At 37.2% G+C, this 20,942-nt stretch overlaps 2 protein-coding genes across 3 annotated transcripts in view; both read right to left on the minus strand.

Annotated features, from left to right (window-relative positions):
• LOC135939288 (uncharacterized) overlaps positions 1-18,069 on the minus strand; it is a 35,006-nt gene extending 16,937 nt beyond the window's left edge. The window contains exons 1-2 of one of the 2 annotated variants that reach the window (XM_065483586.1): positions 17,881-18,069; positions 2,565-2,735 (exon numbers count right to left, since the gene is read on the minus strand). In XM_065483586.1, the coding sequence (XP_065339658.1) occupies positions 2,565-2,732 (168 nt within the window). In that variant the 5' untranslated portion in view covers positions 2,733-2,735; positions 17,881-18,069. Of the gene's footprint in view, positions 1-2,564; positions 2,736-7,030; positions 7,134-17,880 lie in introns of those variants that run through there. The other variant, XM_065483587.1, reaches the window with a different exon arrangement.
• Positions 18,070-19,368: 1,299 nt separating this feature from the next.
• LOC135940138 (solute carrier family 15 member 2-like) lies at positions 19,369-20,868 on the minus strand. Its single transcript, XM_065484905.1, has 6 exons — positions 20,775-20,868; positions 20,588-20,722; positions 20,428-20,530; positions 20,251-20,376; positions 20,082-20,189; positions 19,369-20,031 (listed from the first exon to the last, which is right to left on the minus strand). The coding sequence occupies exons 1-6, from the start codon at positions 20,831-20,833 to the stop codon at positions 19,810-19,812; spliced, it is 753 nt and encodes a 250-aa protein (XP_065340977.1). The 5' UTR covers positions 20,834-20,868; the 3' UTR covers positions 19,369-19,809.
• Positions 20,869-20,942: the final 74 nt, after the last annotated feature.

The following is a 20,942-nucleotide window of genomic DNA, read 5'->3' on the forward strand; positions in this document are numbered from 1 at the left end:
AATTAATTTTGCGGAATTTGTTCGGGTCGAGCAGGCGCCCGTGTAATTCCATATACTTTATTTTGGATGGGAATTTCCTGCTGGTTCGCTTTCTTTTTTGGTTATCATGCTTCGTAATTTCCATGAATTAAATGCAAAAGCTACGAACGGTAATTTTCAATGGGAGTTATACCTACCCCTAATAATTTTATTTAATTTTTTCCATATAAAATTTCATAAAGGCTAAACGGCTCTAATGCCATACATTATTTTTTTCTATATTTTCTCATCATAAAACGCAATTTAAATACAGTGGTACGCATAGCCAAGTAAAAATTAAAAAAATCTCATGTAATAAAACATTACAGGAGGAAAATTTTTGCCTATTATTAATTTTCCTCCATGTGTGTGTTATTTTAATATTTGTTTGTCAAATTAAAACCAGGAATCAAGTTTACCATTTTATTTTTACCATACAGAGCTCATTTTATAGTTGATGTTATCATTAAACTAACAATGGAGACTAGATAGAGCGACTGCGATTTTTCATACTTGTTCTGAATGAGTTGGCGAATGGCACACAACAGTGGCAGGCGCGCGTATAATGAAATTTTCGCCGCAACACTAACTTGACCCTCACGAGCAGCCAAAGAGTCTGTTAAGAGAGGTTTATGGCACAATAACTGGGCGATAGCACCAGCCATAAATAGTGTCACTTAGCGTAATTGCGATCAATATTTCACCGCTGCTGCATGCCGCCGAATTGATATTATATTTGCTTTTCTGCCGTCATGACACTGTCTTTTTTAGGTATGACAATGTGTTTGTTTGTTGTGTTCTGGTAGTTGGTAAACAGAGGAAATATACGGCAATAAAATTGCGACAATAATGTCTTCTTGGATTTCAATCAGTGCGCCGTTCTTATTTCAAACATATGAATAATTTCTTTAATTTCCGATGATGTGACATAACTATTTCATTTTATAGTTACCATCATTTTAAATTTTATTTTTAAATTCATAAATTTTTGTTCATTTTAAGCCACACGAAAAAGGAACTCAAACGAATATACAACAAATGATTTTTCATTTATATCATATTTTGCAGTTGTAAAATTAAAAAAATACTAACAAATTTTGTTAGTTAATTGTTTTCAAATGACATATAAAATTTAAATTAAATAATTAAATTAACTTGTTTTTCTGAAATAATTCAACAGCCAGAAATTGACAGGAAAAATTGTGCTGACAAACATTTCCTGCTGCTGTCTGAGATGTTCTAACCGAATTTCAGCAGAGCACGTACGGGAACAATAAGCACCTCAGGGCGCAAGTGAGCCTATCTAAACGCAAAGCAAGCAAATAAGCGGAAAAACGGAGCACTTTGAGCGCTTATTTGTTCAAACACGCGGCTTGAATCGTATGCCCATAAATGCGTGTGCGTTTGCGAGGCGATAATAATGACTGACAAAGAACATCGACAACGTGTACGTACGTAAACGTGGTGTTTGCGCTCTCTCTGTCGCACTGCCGTGGATTTAAACAACGAGCGAACAGCCCGGCGTTTATTTCGCGCGCCGCCGACAGACAAACAACATACACGTGCGAAAATGAGCAGGGTGCGAATTTGGTGCGGTTGTTTGGTGGCACCTTGTGGCACAATGTTTGTCATAAATGTGAAATTTAAACGACAACCAAGTTGGACCAAATATTCTAGAAAGAATCAGGTTTAATGTTGTGAATTCAATTTCAAACGATTTACTGTTTTTTCTTACAATTAACTACCAATCTATGTGGAACGATCAAATAAGCACTAATTAATGCAATTAAATGCCATTTAAACAACACTTAAAATCGTCAAAACTGAAAAAACGTTTAAATGGATTAAATGTTCGAGAAAAATGGAAGTAATATTTTCGCACGATTTAATTTTTGAAAGGGTGTTTTTTTAGGAAAAAACCCGACCATTTTTCGTTCACTGCCCACCTTATTGCCAATAAACCTTGGAATTTGGATATTTATTGAGTTTTAATTTTTTGTTTGATTGAAATATGCACATTTTTATTTTTAAACCAATATAAGAATTGGAAAAATTTCCAAACAATTATTTCTATGTTGATTTTTTTAATTTTCGAATTATTATTCTTGTTTCGCTCCAGTGGAGTTCTGAGGTTCTCATCTTTATTTCAGTGCAGCCTCTCGGGCCGTGTGCGAACGCGGGAGAACGGGATCGATATACGCTGGCTTCACTAACACCACACACACGAACGAGAGCGATAGAGGCGCGCATCAACCCCGAAAGACACGCTTCATCAGACTGCTGACTGACTGCACGCCACAAAGCAGTGAAACTACCCTGGAGAGTGAGCCCAACTGTCCTTCGTAAAAATGACACAGTAGAAACGTGAATAGGGTTGCCAAAAGGAGATGGCTCCATTGACAAGCGTCTCGCATTTAATTTTCTTCTAGCTAGTGCTGCCGGGAAAGTCACTGCAGGGTGGAGTCACGTGTGCTTATAATTCCATTAAAAAGCTTTTACACGGTGGAATAGGAGATCGAAATAATTAAATAGCTCGACAAACTCACCCATGATCCGGAAACGATGTTGGTTCCGAGTCCGAGCACCGGCAGCCATTTGAGGGCAAAGAGGCCCGCGACCAGCTGGACAGCCCCCGCCGCTACGTAGCACAGCCCCCACAGCACGTGGCACAGCCCACCGCAGGGCATCGACGACGAACCGCGCTGCCCAGACATCACCTGCAGGCAAAGGAAAAAATATATAAAATCGCCATATTCAGCACCAAGGAGTACAAAATTTCATTGATCAACTTCAAAATATAAATATATATATTTATTTTTTTGAGACGATATTTGGACAAAAAATGACCCTTTATAGCTGATTTTTATCACAGTTTAGACGGTTTTATGCTTTATTGATTCATATGTGGCCAGTGATAAGGTAATTGGCTTTACAAAAAAATAATGTTAAGGGTTAAAGTTACATGCAATCTACAATTTTATTTATTTATAAAGCTACAAATTATTGATTAGAGTATCGATCAGACATGGTTTGTTGGTAGTCTTTTAATTAATGAGTGAGAGAGAGAGCAACATCAGGCAGTTTCGTATTACACCGGGATCAATCGCTCCCTGAAGAGTAATTAGTAATTTCGGCAGCGCTCTCTCACACACGATGCAGGCGTGCGAGCATCACTTATGCATGGCCTGGCGCTGGCGGAACGTAATCCAATATAGGAACTGCCTGGCCGACTGGATTATTTGGCCTCGCTAATCCCGCTCAGCACTGGCAATATCCAAATCACGTCAAAGCTCACGCGACGACGCGACGTCCGTCCGACAGTCGCGAAAATTAATGAAAAAGCCATTTTTTCCCTCAGCATGCAGAGAAGTCGTGGAAAAGCGCAGGCTTAATTCTCTCTCTGGCGCTATGAGTCGTTTCGCGTGCGCCTAAGTGATATTCGAGTCTTTTCTCCTCTCTATATCTTTCTGTGTGTTGCGAAATATATATCTACTAGCATTTTCCAGCAGGCTCAAGTGAGTGAGTGAGTGAGTGAGAGAGGCTGCGTCGGCTTTCATTTAAGTGAATGGATGATATGGGCGAAGAAAAGCTGCTGCTCTGGCGAGGCGAGTTGAGGCGAAGGCAGCACGCACAAAAACGCCAAACCAACATGTATATATTATAGGTATATGCGTATACCAGTTTAACCCTTTTGTGTGTTGTGTTTGCTCAGCGGGACTGCTTTTCTCCGTCCCGCAGGTTCCTGTAAGCCCTCTAAATAATAATAAGCGCATAAGGGTTGACTCGCAGAAAAGGTATAGCAGAGTTTTGGATATTTGCAAGCAAAATGTCATTAAAATCTCCTTGCGTCATTGCTGGTCCGCTTTCGTTGCATATTTTGGACCTTTAGAATATTTATAGGGTCGAACATTTAAGAAGGTCGGCTCTATTTTCATGGGAGTCTGATTTTCGTTCAAACACCAAACTATTTTTTAGCAAAAAAAAAAACATCTGAATTTCACTACCGCAATTAAAATTATTCATTCTCACAATCGACCCGCGCCATATATATATGTGAAATGAATACCAACTCGAAAGTCAGTGCCATGAAGGAACTCGTTAAAAAGTGACGCCTTTGGAACAGGCTGAGCGCATTCTCGTTTTGCGACACGACACTGCTGCAGAACGCAGGCGACACACGGAGAAATTGATTTTCCGCGAGTGCACCTGGCTCGAGCAATTAACGCCAACGACGAGGAGAGCACTTTTCGCCGTAATTCCACTCTGCTAGCTCGCGTTATTAATCGTGGCTCGGATTAAGAGATCATAACCCATACCATAGAAAACCAGACTGCATAATATTGCATTTCACTGGCTGCAGAACGAAGCGATCCTTTAAGTTGGTATTCTTTCACTCCTTTTTGTTTACAATTATCAAATGTTCGTGAAAGGTATTATCTGAACAAAAATTTTCAGTTAAAAAAGTGAAGCTAGCCAAGATCTTTTAATATATAGAATATAACAACATAATTCTTAACGTATTATACAGTTTGAAATTTTGAAATAGTGCAGAAATTTATCTTTTCATTAATTTAATGTGTAATTTTCAGCGCTTTTCCCTGAAGGAGACAGCGTTTGCTGTTGTTTAAATATTAGAGCTGTACTTTTAAATAAAAATTTCCGATTTTCTAAGTCCTAATTAAATATCCAGTATTTTTTGTGCTTGGCAAAAATTCCTATATGAAGCAGATTTTTTGAGGAGGGATAAAAACTGTAATTATTTATTGAGAACAATGCAGAATGATTTAAATAAAAATTTTCATTTAAAAATGTGGCAAAAAAGGTTACTTTGTAAATTAATAAATAATTTGAACCTTAATTGTGAACCAGTTTTTTTTTATTTCGGTTGCTAATAATTTTATTGAACAAATTCAAATATAAATAGAAATCTTCGTGAATGATTTCAGTAAAGATCTACTTTAAGTAAATAATAAGGCGAAGTGCGTGTGGTTTTTGCGGTGTTCCTGCCGTCACTCACTCGAGCAGCTCGTGTGTCGCAGTGCGCGGGTGACTGATTATCTAAATACGTCGCCGCGCTGACGTGAATTGATATCCGCGCCTGTGCTCTGGCTGCTGGAAGTGGTCAGCGCTCTTAACTCATCGTCCAGAAAAGAGATCGATGCGAAAAAACGCGAGCTGTGTGTATGTCAATAGGCGAACGGAAACGAGCGTCACCTTTTTCCTCTTCCGTCTACCCGAGCAGCAATTTATTTATGCCAGCCGACGCCTGACGAGCAGTTTTATCTTTTAAACATGTGAAATCGGGTTTTACTCAAGATTCCCTTTGGAATTTTCGAGGTTGTTTTGCTTCCAGATGCGTGTTTTATCGGCGTTAATTTCGCGGAAAGGCCGGCTCTGGCGTTTTTCCAACGACGCTCGCTTTTAATTGCGCACCCGTTGAACTTTATGAAGTGTAATTAAAAAGGAAATGGAAAAGGCTGCGAAAAGGCCTAGGCTTCATTATCAACCACATTTAATTAATTATCAAAGTTCATCGTTTTAATAAGGTTCCCTTTTGAGGGCTTAAGTATACTTTAATCATTTTTAAGAAGAGAAGAAGTGTATCACGGGCAACAATACAACTTCTCTTGTCTATATGGGCAGAGATATTGTAGTATTTGAAAAACTTTATGGAATATCTTTGAGACTTTGGTTTTTTTATATGATCAACTATTTTTTTTCCTGAGCTTTCAATCATGGGACGATCAAACGAGCCGGTTTTAAGCCATTTAAACTACTCGTAAAACCGTCTGCAACTAAAATAACCGTCTTGATAGGCGTCTAAAAATAGACTAAAATCTTTTAAATTAGTCCGAGGCAAAGTGGAAAATTATTTTTTCTTTGGAGATGACATTCAGCAAAGAAAATGTTGCTACTCCCAAACGTTTTAAATAAATCCACACAAAAAAGATCATGCCTTGTCCGTTCCGATGGCATGCACGAAGTATTTGAATAAGCCAAATAAAAGTGAAGAAATTTTTAACATACTTTTAATTACGGATAAAAAGCTCTCAATTCATATAAAAAATAACATTAGCATTTTGCAGGTTAGGAACGAATCAACTTGAATATCTGATTATGTAAATATAACACTTCTTATGCAATTTGAAATGATGTAAGTATATATACATATGTGCACCGTACTATTTTCTTAAAACAAATAAACACGAGATAAAAAAAATATTTTAGAATAGAACTAAACGTGAACTCAATTCATGCAATCGGAAGCTGGATATAATAAGAAATAACGCCTTGTGATTTACTGCCTCATTTTTCCTGGAAAAAGAGTTTGATGGTCCAACTAGCAAAAATCTCGAATCTCTTGCGATTCTTTTTCGAAGCAAATAATATAAATTTCTTTAACAAATTAAACCTTGTGATTAAAATTTTCTACAACCCTTGGTCAACTTTTATAATTTATAATATAAATAATTTATAATATTTAATTATAAATTATTATACCTCTCTCTGTAGCTTTTACCCAAGTTACAAAATCAACGGTCTCAACAAATTGAGGACAAATAGTATTTTGTAAACAAACGATTGACGCCGTCGTTAAAGTGTTCCCAATGACGGCATCAAAACACGAAAGTAAACAACATATGAAAGCATTTTAGTGTTTTTGTTTTCAATTCCAAAAAGTTTTAATTAGGATTGAGTGCACCCTCGCGAGAAGGACGAATCTTGTTTATCCATCCAATTAGACTACTGTCTCCCGTCCCTTTTTTTTAATAAACCAGCTAGCCGACCCCCGTAAACCCGAAAAGGGTTGAAAGATAAATGAGGCGTGATAAAGAGCATGCCGTCGGTTTCACCTTCTGCAATGAAGTATCGTAAAACACGACGCAGGCCAGGTGGGGCGCCTCGCAGCACGCAACGCGCTCACATTACGCTCATCGGTGCGCATTATGCAAACACAGAGACAGAGAAGCAACAAGCAGCGTTTTTTTTTTAACCAAAAATGAATAATTACCCCTTCTCGCTCCACTAGCGGTGGACACACAATCGAAGTTCCCGACCAATAATTTATTTTTGGCCCGCGCTCCGTCACACGACACGCCGCCTCAACGTCTACTCTTCAAATGAAACGCACGCAGCGGCTACACACAACATAAACTTGTTGCGTTTTCCTTAATCAATTTCTCCGACAACACAGCTGAGAGAGTGTGAGGAACATAATATACATTATCGACTAAAATAGTCATATATTACATAGACTAAAATTTTGTACAAATGACGGTAGCTAATTATTTCCTAGTTAACAAACGTTTTTTAATATTTTTAAAGCAATAATATTTACAACGTATTGCCATTTCCACAGCGGCTAAAAGGTCTTGATAATAACACTTAACTGCCTCGTCTTTCATGGCATTTCTGCACATAACAGTTTTATTCCGTGGAGGTATAATTTTCATTTGCGGGAAGTTCATTTTTTTATATATTCGTCTTTTTTGAAACCAGAGTATACAGAGAGAAGATACATATATTTTTTATTGACATAAACAAGCTGAAACTTAAATTCAATTCAATTCAACGGAGGACAAATTAATCTTGCATGATTTTTTACCAAAATAGAAAATCGGTTTCAGCCTGAACAGTATTATATTTGCTCTGCTGATCCGCAATAAAATCCTGAAATTTTTCCGTAAAACCTAGCTGAAAACCCCAAAATTTCTCCTCCTTCGAATATTTTTATTCTTTCAAAAGAAAACTGAAATTTTTGAAACGTCCATTGAAGACATGGGTGTATTTGAACGTGTGTGGCGTTTCATTCGCAGGCAGTTTTCGAGGGCAGAGGTTAATCAGACGCTCTTGATAGCAATTCAAGGAGCCGCGAGCTCCGACTGACTCATCCAAAATATTCTCTGACGAAATCCTGCTTGCACATTGAGGAAAGATGGACCCAACGACGCAATATTGTTTGTTTTGGCTGGAATGACGTGCTATCCGCATGCTGCGAAAACTCAACATGACAGTATGCTAAATTAAGAATTTAATTGGAAAATTGCAGAAATAGATTGATTGCATTTAGTGTGTTTAGTTATGAGCAAAATTCAAGGTGCATTGAATTCACATACGAACGCCATTTTTTTAATACTAATTGCATGCCATGGAAACGGACAAAAAGCATTAGTTTATTCCATGTTGGAAAGATATGTGAATTATTTAAATTGTTCAATATAGTAGCAACATTTGCTTTGTTGGTATTTTACACCAAATAAATAAAAACCGAGAACCGAGAGCAAAAATGCCTAAATAAACAGCAACAAAACCACTTTTGCATGCAAAAAACTAATTAAACTAACAACATAACTAAAAATAAAATTGAGAGAACAAATTTTCTAGCACGAAACATAGGAAGGATTTTTTCAAAAATTTACTGTCAATCATACTTAAACCCATGTGAGACCGCTCAAAACAACAAAATCATATATATACAATTTCACACCAATATTCCGTTTAATTAATCCGCCAGCTGCAAATCAAGCCTTTTCCCTCGGGATTAATGTTTTTAATTAGTGGCACAGTTTGCATTTCACTTCCCACTCAACACTGTTAATCATAAATATAGCTTTTTGCTTGAAACAACTGCGCGGAAGCAAAACGTCGGGCATCTGGCTCTCTTTCTCTCTGCTGGTACTTGAAGCGCATGCCGCACCGTTGTTGAATTTTCGAATTAAACTCTGAATAGCGCGTCAAGAGCTGTGTGTAATAGGTGCAATAATGCTATTTTAACGGCAGCGCGTCCAGCGTGGTCAATGTCGGCAGGGCGGATTCGGGTCAAGTGTTTCATGAATGGCGCGGCGAGTATTATTTTTAACCCTTTCCCCTCTCGATCAAGTCTGGCGTTCATACACTTGCCTCAATTAATGAAAAGCAGTGTTTGCCCGGCGCATTTTGATCGCATCCCTCGCGACGAAAGAGGAAATTTTGCTTCGCCGGGCAGGAAATGGAGGAATCAGCTATCGCAGGCGCCAAAATTATCGTCCTACATGCACTCGGTGCGCGAAAGGGGTTCCCACCATCGTGCGCTCTGTCAATTTGCGCTCTCACGACACGCCGCGGGCTTTTGAAGCAGTGAGCTTGATCGAAACGCGTTTTCCTCTGCTTTTCCTGCTACAGTAACCTGAATAAAATATCTCAATTTTGACAGATATCAAATTGTAGTAACGGAAAAATGATATCTACGTATGTGTGATATACTAATCAACTTATGGTGAAAAACAAGTTAAGGAAATAATGTACGTTGTACATACACTTTTAAAAATATTTATCTTTCGAATAATAAAAATATGAAACTATATCTAGGCCAATCGAATTTTCTTAAATAATAATAAATAGATATATAGATGGCTGTATAAGGTCTTGACTATCAAGGTTACTCTTAGCGTTTCTATACGTATTTTTTATGTTTTTGTGTAGTTAGAACTCATGTAGCTCAGCGGTTTTTAGCTTTCGGAGGAATTTATTGTTTTGAGAAAAATTTTAATATTGATAAAGGCTTATAGCATTTTTTCTAAAATTTAATTTGAGAGCAACATATTCCACTTATTCAAAAAATTAAGCAGATTTTTTTGTTTTTATCAACAGTTCCGAAAAATTAGCGGTTGGAAAAATTAGAAAATTGGACTGAATCTCATTTTAGAGGATTTTTTATATATAAATGAAAAAATAGCATTGTATACAGCGGCTTTTTCGGCCCGGCAGGCCTCATCAGCAGTACTTTACCTCCAAAACAAAATTTAGAAACATGCAAAGAATTTTGCATCAGCGACCGTTGAAAATGCCTGCCTATGCTCGCATCTCTGAGCACAAACGAAAAGAGGATATTCAATATTATGTAGTTAACTTGTTATATTTGTCTCGTCAAATTAAGTCATTTAAAAACTTGAAGTGTATGGTGCGCCACCTTGTTATTCTGCACTTTTTATGCTTCAACTTTAATAAATCCGAGACAAATATATTTTTATTATGTAAAATCTAATCTAATTTCCTGAGGTGTAGGCGCTTGGTTAGTTGATACCAGATACGTGATCAGAAAACCAAACCAACCTACTGAGGTTTTAGTTTTAATTTTGCAATGCTATGTACTTTTCATGCTTTCCTACAGATTAACTTAGCTAAATTATAATTAAAAACTTATGACTTTTTCCAATAGTTATTCCAGAAGCGTGTAGTGTATATTAATAATACGCATGATTCAATTTGGCTGCATAAACATACTCTAATAAAACGAAAAGAATTTGAATCAGTGGCACGCAAGAGTATTAAATTTGAACACGAGCGGCTCATTCAGCGCAGCACACTGCTAATTCCAAATGCTCGCTTAGGCTGAGCAGAGCACGCGACCCTGACATTAGAGGAGGACAATGTCGGTCTCGCCTGCACTGTTGCTGCCGCTCATGTGTATGTGTGTGTGTGTTTAAATGGCAAAAGAAGTGCTTAAAATGCGGCTCGCACACACGGCCAGCCAGACCTTGGTGCTCCTTTTCAGCATTTCAGCGCTGATTCGCATTCGCCGCACCATATCTGCACTCATTCTCAGTCAGCCTTCCCGCTTTGCTATATTCTCGCACAATTTATCGCTGCAATATTTGGAGACTGCAGATGGGGGAAGTTTTTATTTGGACGGCGAATAAGGTATTAAAGCAGTTATTAAATATTAAGACGGCATAAATTTATCAAAAATTGAGAGGAAAATAAATTTTTATATGGAGTGAGAAATCACCCGAGATTTAGGGGTTTGGGAAAAGAGTAGATAATTGACTGAAAGACTGCTCAGCAATTTTCAAGAAATTGAATGTTAAATAGAAAACCCCAGAGCAGTTATTCGCGAAATTGGAGGTCAATTGGACGCGATTTTTCAGCGTAGAAATTTTTAGGTGGCAGTTATATTTGCTTAAAGTACTTGTTAATAGATGGTGAAATTCCAAATTTGAAGCTCGGGAATGGGGGCGTTCCCTATTTTTTCGGTATCTAAAAAATACCCAAAAAACGAATTGTGTTAATGAATTCTAAACTGCAACTCTTGACTGCGTTGAGGTATCACCTTGAAATTTTCACTGCCCAACCTAGTTTTCGATTCTGAACAACTTTTGCATTTACAAAAAATTCGCAGGTCGAAGGTCAAGGTCACCTTTTGCGACCTTTTTTTGAAAATTCAAAATTAAGGGATGATAGCCCCCTACGATTTTTTCAGGGTTCAGGACTAAAATGTAGCCCGTAAAATTCTGCACAAGTTCACCAAGTTTCATAGGTGCAATCGCGATAGTTTTGCTGCAATTCGAATTTGAAGTTTGAAAACCTGCTCGAGGCCGCTTGACCGCGCATGCACTCAGAGCGGCGAGTTCGCCTCTCGTTCTTCAAGTTGATTTTTTTCGCATTTCACTTGCTTAGGAACACCAAGAGGGCATAGGGTAGACCAAGGAAGGTCGAAATCGACCTTCAGGGTCTGTCCCTGACGTGACCCTGAGATACAAAATTTTGAAAATTTCCAATTTCATCGAACTTGGTGTCTTTTTATAGGTTTTCACCACCGTACAGCTCAAATATACAGCCAAAAATGCCGAATGACAATCCTTAAACCAGTTCTTGAAGTAATTGTGGTAGCCATTCATCCAGACGTGATGAGCAAAATGGTCAAAATTTTTAAATTTTTAATTTATGGAAAGATTCCTCTGTTTTGTATACACGAAATTTATATCTTGAGTTTTAAAAAAACCGATCATTTTTTTACAAAGTAAACAAATTTATTTAGAGCAATAACAAATAAATTAAATGTTAAAAATTTTTACTTAAAAAAGTTAGGAAACAAATTTTTTTAGTTTTTTAAAGTAGAATTATTTGTTATTGCATTTAATAACATTTTTTCATAGTACTAAACAAAAGATCCTTTATTATCAGCACATATTATACTTCGTATGTGCAAATAAGAAATATCTTTCCATAAATTAAAAATTTAAAAATTTTGACCATTCTGGATTAATGGCTACCACAATTACTTCAAGAACCGGTTTCAGGATTGTAATTCGGCAGTTTTGGCTGTATATTTGAGCTGTACATCGGTGAAAACCTATGAAAAGACACCAAGTTCGATGAAATTGGAAATTTTCGATATTTCGGATCTCAGGGTCACGTCAGGTACAGACCCTGAAGGTCCTTTTTACCTTACTTGGTCTACCCTAGGCCCCATTGGTGTTTCTAAGCAAGTGAAATGCGAACAAAATCAACTTGAAGAACGAGAGGCGAACTCGCCGCTCTGAGTGCATGCGCGGTCAAGCGGCCTCGAGCAGGTTTTCAAACTTCAAATTCGAATTGCAGCAAAACTATCGCGATTGCACCTATGAAACTTGGTGTGTTTGTGCAGAATTTTACGGGCTACATTTCAGCCCTGAACCCCAAAAAAATCGTAGGGGGCTATCATCCCTTAATTTTGAATTTTCAAAAAAAGGTCGCAAAAGGTGACCTTGACCTTCGACCTGCGATTTTTTTGTAAATGCAAAAGTTGTTCAGGGTCAAAAACTAGGTTGGGCAGTGAAAATTTCAAGGTGATACCTCAATGCAGTCAAGAGTTGCAGTTTAGAATTCATTCACACAATTCGTTTTTCGGGTATTTTTTAGATACCGAAAAAATAGGGAACGCCCCCATTCCCGAGCTTCAAATTTGGAATTTCACCATCTATTAACAAGTACTTAAAGCAAATATAACTGCCACCTAAAAATTTCTACGCTGAAAAATCGCGTCCAATTGACCTCCAATCTCGCGAATAACTGCTCCCCATGATTTTACAGTTACAACTGGCAATAAAAAGAAAAGTATTCTTCAAAAAATGTTAGTGAAACGTTAACCTTTTTCCAATTTAAATTAGGCCCTTCATGAGGAGCCTGAAAAGTTTAAGACAAAATTATCAAAAACTGCCCCTCAATATTTTAAATGATTTTTTTTTATTTTGTAGCTCAAACGTTGAGAAAAGTGTTCTCACAATCAGACTTGAAATTGTTTTCCAGAGTATTCCATTTCAATATTTTTTATTCATGCATATTTTAAGAGTTAAAGCAAAAATTTTAAATTATTTTAGAAAAATTGACTTGAAAATTAACCTTAACAAATTTTTAATTAATTTGGCTTGATCAAGTAAATTTCTTGTCCAGAACTGAAAAATATATTGATTTTAGCAAAAACCAAATATTTGCCATCTTTAACATAGTCTATTTTTTGTTTTCGGAAAAAAATAACCGTGACAGAGATAATTATTTTAAATTAATAATTATAATGCTAAACTTATTTGACTGATTTTGCCAATACCAAGCCTAATATAGTTCTTGGGAAATTTGAAATGGCCGTTAGCGTGCACGCTAATGAATTAATTCATTTGTTGAGAGACCATAATAAAGTACTCGAGCAAATTAAGTGCTCGCTCGTCTGGGTTATTGTCTTAGACTCTCGCGGTGGTTGCGGTCGATTGCATTATGATGGCCGAGTGCGCATGCATAATTGATTCGGATAGGATGCGTGCAGAGACGCTGATTTACGAAGGGCGCGTTTTTTGCTACGCGGCGGGTAATGAGGCCACGGCAGGACACTATACATGACGTAATACTATTTTTTTCTAAAACAGCTAATTGGAGTCTAAATTGATTTAATCTATTGAAGGCGAGCATCAATGAATATTTTAGCATTCATTTGAACAAATATAGGTCGGCCGGCACGAGTGGAAAACACCAATGGCAGGCTAATTAGCATTACCTTTGATAATCAAAGAAAACATTTTACACCTGATTGATCTAAAGAAAAAACATCATTCTTGCGAGAATTCATCCCCTTTTGGAAGTTTGTGCAATTCTATGATGGTTAGAATCCGAGATCGTGGTTTTATTTAGAGATTTGAAGAGGAGAATTGCTTGACAATTACAAAGAATGCCAATATGATATTTTCACACAAGTTAACACATGTCTTTGGACAACTTTTGAGTACATTTTTTTAAGTCACAAAGTCCTGAGCAAATCCGGAGTATACATTATGCTTTTAAAATTTCACCAAAGAGATACCGAGTTCTCAAAGATTTGGAAAATTGCCCCGTAAAATTTTTTATGACGCAATCTAAGACTGATTTCCGGTGGAAATTTTGTTGAGTTTGCTAGACGTCATGCCATTTTTGTCCTGATCCAACCCATGACGAAATAAAGTTAAATAGCTGCAATAGATAAGCCTTGATTTCCCCACTATTGTTGTTACAACACGTTTGTATCTTGGAGACGCACAATCTCTCTGTTTTTCAGCACGCTTCTTTCGCGAAAAAGATGTTTAGCGCGTGCTTTTTTTCTTTTTCGTGGTGGTGTGAGTAACTTTTTGTTGTTTTCGCCAGCTGGAAAAAAAGCAAATCCGTAAATGCTATCTGTGCGTGCGTTTTCTGCGTTTGCAAAAATGAATCCTCTTCCGTTCTTGTGCGGAAAAGATACGCTCTGGTGGCAGCCGAGCAAAACAATAAACAGCCAGACGAGTGCTTCGCAATTTTATCCCTCATTGCAAAATGAAAAACAATTTCCGAGCCTTTTACCTTGGTGCGTATGGATCCGCGTGGGGGCAGAAAGTCGTAAAGTTTGTTTATTTCCATCGGGTGTATCTGTCAGAGAGCCGAATGAAAAATCGCGTTCCGCACCCTGCGGATCTCGTGCCCGGGGAATATATTAATATGCCTTTTGCTTATTGCAGCTTTTCTACACTTCTAGTTTGAGAAGGAAGACAAGTGATCGATAAAATTGATCGATGCCTCTGCAAGAAGAAGCGTGAGATGTGCTCGGAATACGCTTTTCTGCTCACTTTGTCACCAAATTTTTTGCCTGGAAACTTTGCTAATCAAGAAAATCACGCTTCTCTCCAATCAATCATCCATAATTTGATGAGTTTTTCTTGTAAACAAAGTGGTGTAATCAGCTGCTTGAATTTTATGTGATATCCTGGTTCAAAAATTGATGGGGCTTGAAGACCTTTAGTTATGATAATTATTAATTAAGATTCTGGACAACTAGAAGTCAAATGTCGAAACCCAAAATGTATTTTACCTAAAACAGCTCGAAAAATTGGTTAACTTAATACATATCGTGTTGACAAAGTCTAACCTAATTTGAGAGCTGAGTGATAAACAAAAAATTTCAGTTCATCGATCTAAAAACAGTTAAAAAGGATTGAAGCGCAATCATGTCTAGTTTAGATGATAAACCATAACAATTCTAACACAGGTAGGAACGCGTTAATAAAGCAGTTTGCTCATAGAAGCCCATTTTTCCTCATAAGCCTATACCTTTCAAGCACAAGAAGTGCTGCTTTCGCTCTCACTCAGATCGTTTTTCCTCTTGTCCCTTTACAACATTAAAGGCGCACATCAAAGGATGGCAAATTGCCGCCGCCGCCACCGCTGCAGACAATTCAGACTAAACGCCACCGCTGCAGACACGAAATAATGAAATAAAAGCTGGTGCACGAGTCGTTCGGAAAGCACACGGGACGGAAAAGAGATGTTGTTGACTTTCATCGGCTGATGGCTGGACGCACACACACACCAACCAGGCCCTCTGTCAATGTCAAAATCGATTTTGGCTTTAACTCTGTACTCATTCATTCTGTCGGACCGCCGAACAGCTTAAACACACTCACTGAACATAAATTAATTGTGCGTCGAGCTGTTTTTGCTTGGACATCACCAATTTGCTACGGACCTAATGGTTGGATGGAGCTTTTGCATTAAAAAGAGCAGAAAATCTAAAAAAAAAAACAGTTAAAATGGCTATATGTGCTGCAAATTTCTGAAAAATAATTTTTACTTTCGCCTTAAAAATTCTCTGAAAAGTGGGTAAAAGTTAAAATTTTCCTAGATCAGCACTGGCTCCTCATTGAAAATCAGGTTTTATTTCACCAGAAATCATTTGCAATAAGCAGTTTAATTTTTCGAGTAATTCGGCAAAATCTCGTAATTAATTGTTAATTGGTACTGATTGGAGTATTATTGCACACAATAGAGAAAACATAAAAAATTAAAAATTATAGTCCTGGTTTTTACTCCACCTTAGTAATATTTTCGAGAAGGTTTCCAGTAGCATTTTGAAATATTTTACAGCTAATTATATCATCAATAATAAATTCCTTTCAAACTTAACGCTAGAGAAGCGCAATAATTACCCGTCAAGTGCGAAAAACTTTCATTTTGTCTAATTTGACTCACATCCGCATGGTCTGCGCGGCGGCATTCACATAACGACGGCTGCTAGGGCGTAACACGCAATGAAAATTATTCAATCGCGACTTCGGCTCACTTGGAAATAACTGCGATCGTGATTATTTGCACATAACACGAACTAAAATAATATTGACGAGCGCAAGTTTAGAGGTGCTGCTTTTGTCTCGTCTTTCGTCAGTCGAAACGCTTCATCAAATTTATATTACGTTTCGCGTGCAAACGGAGAATGTGGATTCCATTTTTAGCTCTCCTTCTCGCTTGTGAAAGTGAGCTCATTTGTTATGGGTGCAAAATAATGTATTGTGTATTGCATTACGCACTTCGAGTCATGTGAATTAAACGATAAACACGCGCCAAAAGGTTATCTGCAGCTGTTTGATCTTGTGGAGTTGCGGCAAACCAGCAATGAGAGAGGCAAAGAGCGAGAGAATTTCTCTTTCGCCACGCTCGTATGCAGTGTCATTGACGAGAATTCGGGCGGGTTGCGGATGATTGCCTGCCTTTTTATCTCACATCTCAATAAAAGAAAACGTAATCAACCTTTATTCCTCTCGCGATCAAGGACTATCGAATGGTGTCAAAATTAATTTGCTAAAAGCTTTTTGTTTAGATTTTTTAACCGGACGAATTGAAGATGTTTAATTGGAAAATAAGGAATGAAATTGCATTGGTAATATAATTTAAAAAAACCTATTCAACAGGGAGAATTCCAAACGTTTAATGCAATAACATATTTTGAATTATTTCAAAATGCATTACAGTCGTGTGAAAATTTTAACCTTCGTTCAGAAATTGATTTTCTGTATTCCTACACGAGTAATATTAAAATTTAATTTTGACAAGCGTTGTGTTGGATTAATTAATGATGCATAAACTACAATATCTAAATCGCTTTCATTAAAAAAAATCAATTAATTAATTCTGGCCATAATTTTCAGTCAGTTAACTAATGGAAGAAATATAATTGGATTGAAAACAGCATGAAAACACTTGTCTCTAATGTTCACACTTTCTAATATTTACCAAAATCTTCCTCTTCGAAATCATGGTAAATAATGGACCTTCATCGTCACGATTTTTCAAGAATGACCCTATATAATTTACGAATAAACCGTGAAAGAGTTTGACACAAATGTGAAGGATATGAGATAGTTATCAAAATAAGCAACAGGAAAATTACTTCGTTTTTAAAAGGCAAGTAGTGTTGGAAGTCTCTATTCGAATAATATTCGAACGATCGATATTTAAAATTTTCAAAAGACGAGAAATATTATGAAATATTTATAATTTTGAAAATAAAAACGTTTGAAATGAGCTATAGTCATCAGCCGTGACAAAATGAATTAATTTCTCTCTCGAAATCACTCAGCTCTTATCTCCTCTCGCAACTGAAACAAACAGTGCATTCATTGTTCTGCCAGGAAAAAATTCCTGCAGCCAGCACGAACGGATGCCCAGAATTCCAGGCTGAAATTCCCTGACAGAGAGAGGCAAACGCCCCGCAGCTGGGGGTGTCGAGAGCGGGAGAGAAAAATAGCAAAATAGTCTAAAGAGGTCATCCTCTCTAACCCTCATTATCGTACTGACCTGGGAGCTCAGCAGCAGGGGCGGCAGGGTGGCTCGGTGGCGGCTGATACGATCCTCGGCGTGGTGCACATTGCTCGGTGCGCAGTGCGTGCTGTTCAGACGGTGTTGCCTCGGCGCCGCCGCCACTCGTACTGATAGATACCTATCTCTCTTTCTCCGAGGCGCAGCTCGCCCGACCCACCGACCGACGGACTGGCTCACTCGGCGTGCAGATCGATGCGGCCGCCAGCAAAAACACACGCTGCCTGCCTACCGCTGCCGCCGCCGCCGCTCCAACCCCCGGCTCCCCAAGCGAGCAACCCCCGACACGCGCGCATGTTTTCGTTTGGGCTCTGCATGACCGACCGGTGTCGCCTCCAGCCTTTCTCGAAATTACCTATTCATGCCGGGGATGCTTTTGAATGGCACATGTTTCTTGCATATTCAAGATCTTGAGAAAACAGGCACCGACAGAAAATTGCAGGTGTTTTTTTAGACAGAGCTTTTAGGTCTAGAACCCAAATTATACACTGACAAGGGGAACGCATCTTTAAATCCTAAAATTGTTGTGTTTTTGCTACCATTCAATAGCGTTTGATGCATGACAATATTTATATTCAAATTTTGGTTTATTACGGATCAGCAGGGCAACTGTGCTCCATACATCCACATCCAGAACACAACAAAAATATAACAAAGTATTCAATAGCGTTTGATGCATGACAATATTTACAAACTCAGGAAAAGTTTCCATTTATAATGGTACTATAGAGACCCACGTCTTTCATAGTTTAAAAGTAAAACTTTAACATAATTCAAACTGTCAATAATATTTGGAAAAATGGGCGAAATTCAATAAACTTTATAATTTTTAATCTGCTCAGCGAGACCAATCGAATGGTGGGCGATTTTCATGTTTTTAAAAACGTTCGTTTTCAAAACAGAAAAGTGTTCTGGGAAAATCAGATGCAAAAAAGTATTGGGTTTTAATTGTTTCGAAGGTACTTTTCATAAAATCAATCTACTTCTAATTTTGATGGGTTGCGTAACTTGCTGGGAAATACGAGTCAAATTTTTAAACGGCTTCTCGGAGAAATTATTTCCAAAACATGTCAAATATTGCAAATTTCATCAGCTTTCCGAATATGCCAAGAATGTTGCTGCATCACTTATAGCCATTGAATTATAAAGCAAAATATTATATGTAGACGCATGGTTAGAAAATCAAATTAGAAATTTTTTTCGCTCGTTCAGATTAGAATTATATAGATTTCAACAGCCGTAGAGGGTCTCCAAAATTCTAGAATTGAAACTTTTTAGGATATAGTGTATAGTTACGAAAAAAATCATTTTTTTTGTTAATAATACTCTGTGTAAGGTTTCAATAAGAATTAATTTTGTTTGCGTTATAGTTGCTTTAATTTCTTTTCCTGCAATAACAGGATAATTTTGTTTAAAAATTTGACAGCAGAAACGGTAAAAAAGAACAACATACAAAAACTGGTAAATTCATTAAACAGCTATAAGGTTGTTAAAAATTATTTTTTTCAGGGCCAAATGCGAAACACAAAATATAGATTGAATTTTAAAATCTTCAATTTCCCGACGTTCTTTTTTCCCTGGATGTAAATCAGTTTTAATTATAACAAAATATGGGCTGTAAATTTTAGATGACTATATTAACTTTGAATTTTTCTGAGCTTCCAGTCGATATGAGACCATCAAATGAGCACCAATAACTCAATTTGAAGCGAAATGTTTTTCTAACCCGTCGAAAAATAATTTTAATCGTACAATTAAAAATTCTTGAAAATTGATCGTTTTTGTGATGATATTTATTAATTAATTTTTAAACTTTCAGGATGGATTTGCCCTTAAAAGCAGTCCAACAGTCACCCAAGAATACTATCTAAAGTTTACAGCCCTGATTATTACAATTGAATAAAGGAATTAATTAAAATATTTCCCCTTGGTTGCTGATATGATCTTAGCTTTGAGCCAATTGATGTTGACCTCCTTATTCTTTTTTGCTGACGAGCCGTCTTCTCCATTCGTCTCCATTATAAAATCGTCCTCAGGCGGGATGACAGCGTATTGGTACCACATGGCTTGGATAGAGAAGACAATCATGCAGAGAAACATGATTCCGGCGTAAATCAAAATTTCCCATACCTGCATTCAAAGCAAATTGAAATGAGAAAATCACAAATATTTTAGCTTACCGCGTCTTTGCAGATTTGTGCTCCAGAAATGGCAATGACGATTACGTTGCCGAATGCGACTGATGTTAGCAAACCAGACATTATCATAGTTTTCATGCTCCTGGGAGACTATGCACATATCAACAGGCATTATCATTAAGGCTGACTTTTATTAAAAAAAATGAATTACCTGAGAAAATGCGAATCCTAGACCAGTAATTGCGTATAAAATCTCGCTACAGGCCATTAAAAAATATTGTGGAATTAGCCAGAGCACGCTGACATAGTTTTCAGGCGTGATTGTTGTAACGGCAAACTAAAATAAATCCATAAAACCAAACAAGATTTTCAAAAATGAAATCCGTACACTCCTCTTTTCTTCGTTCAAAACCATGGTGTAAACTCCGCCCGTGCCAAAAACCACTGAACCTAATTGTGTATTATTTACAACAGCTATTTGAACATCATACCTAAAAATTAATAATAAGTGTCATTTGAAGAAAACATATTTTGCACTGCTTATATACTCATCATTCTCAAGTTCTTTGATATCTGAGGCGGATATTTCTCCCGTGAAAAAGAAAGAATATTTAGAGCCACTTCGTTTTCCCGATAGATTTACAATAACTGGTACGTTACGTAATTTGGCATTCATCACAAGCCTATGTCAAAATTTTAGAACTAAAATATTAAATGAATAAATTACAATACTACCTAACTTTGGAATAACCTTTCTGAGATTTACGAGGGCTGTCAATGATCCTATCTGACATCTCCAACGTATTTTCTCCAGCGAAAACATAGCTTTGGGCCTTGAATGGAGTTTTTAATTATTGAAAATCGTAAAAATAGAAATTCGAATCTGATTTGGTAAAACCAATC

The sequence above is a fragment of the Cloeon dipterum genome, chromosome 3, assembly GCF_949628265.1.
Source record: "Cloeon dipterum chromosome 3, ieCloDipt1.1, whole genome shotgun sequence".
Lineage (NCBI taxonomy): Eukaryota > Metazoa > Arthropoda > Insecta > Ephemeroptera > Baetidae > Cloeon > Cloeon dipterum.

Excerpts from the sequence above, each read along its gene's own strand:
- LOC135940138 (XM_065484905.1), bottom strand. The coding sequence starts at position 20,833 with ATGTCAGATAGGATCATTGACAGCCCTCGTAAATCTCAGAAAGGTTAT. Across the intron at positions 20,723-20,774 it reads AAAGGTTATTCCAAAGTTAG|GCTTGTGATGAATGCCAAAT; the intron begins GTAGTATTGTAA and ends ATTTTGACATAG. Across the intron at positions 20,377-20,427 it reads TGAACGAAGAAAAGAGGAGT|TTTGCCGTTACAACAATCAC; the intron begins GTACGGATTTCA and ends GATTTATTTTAG.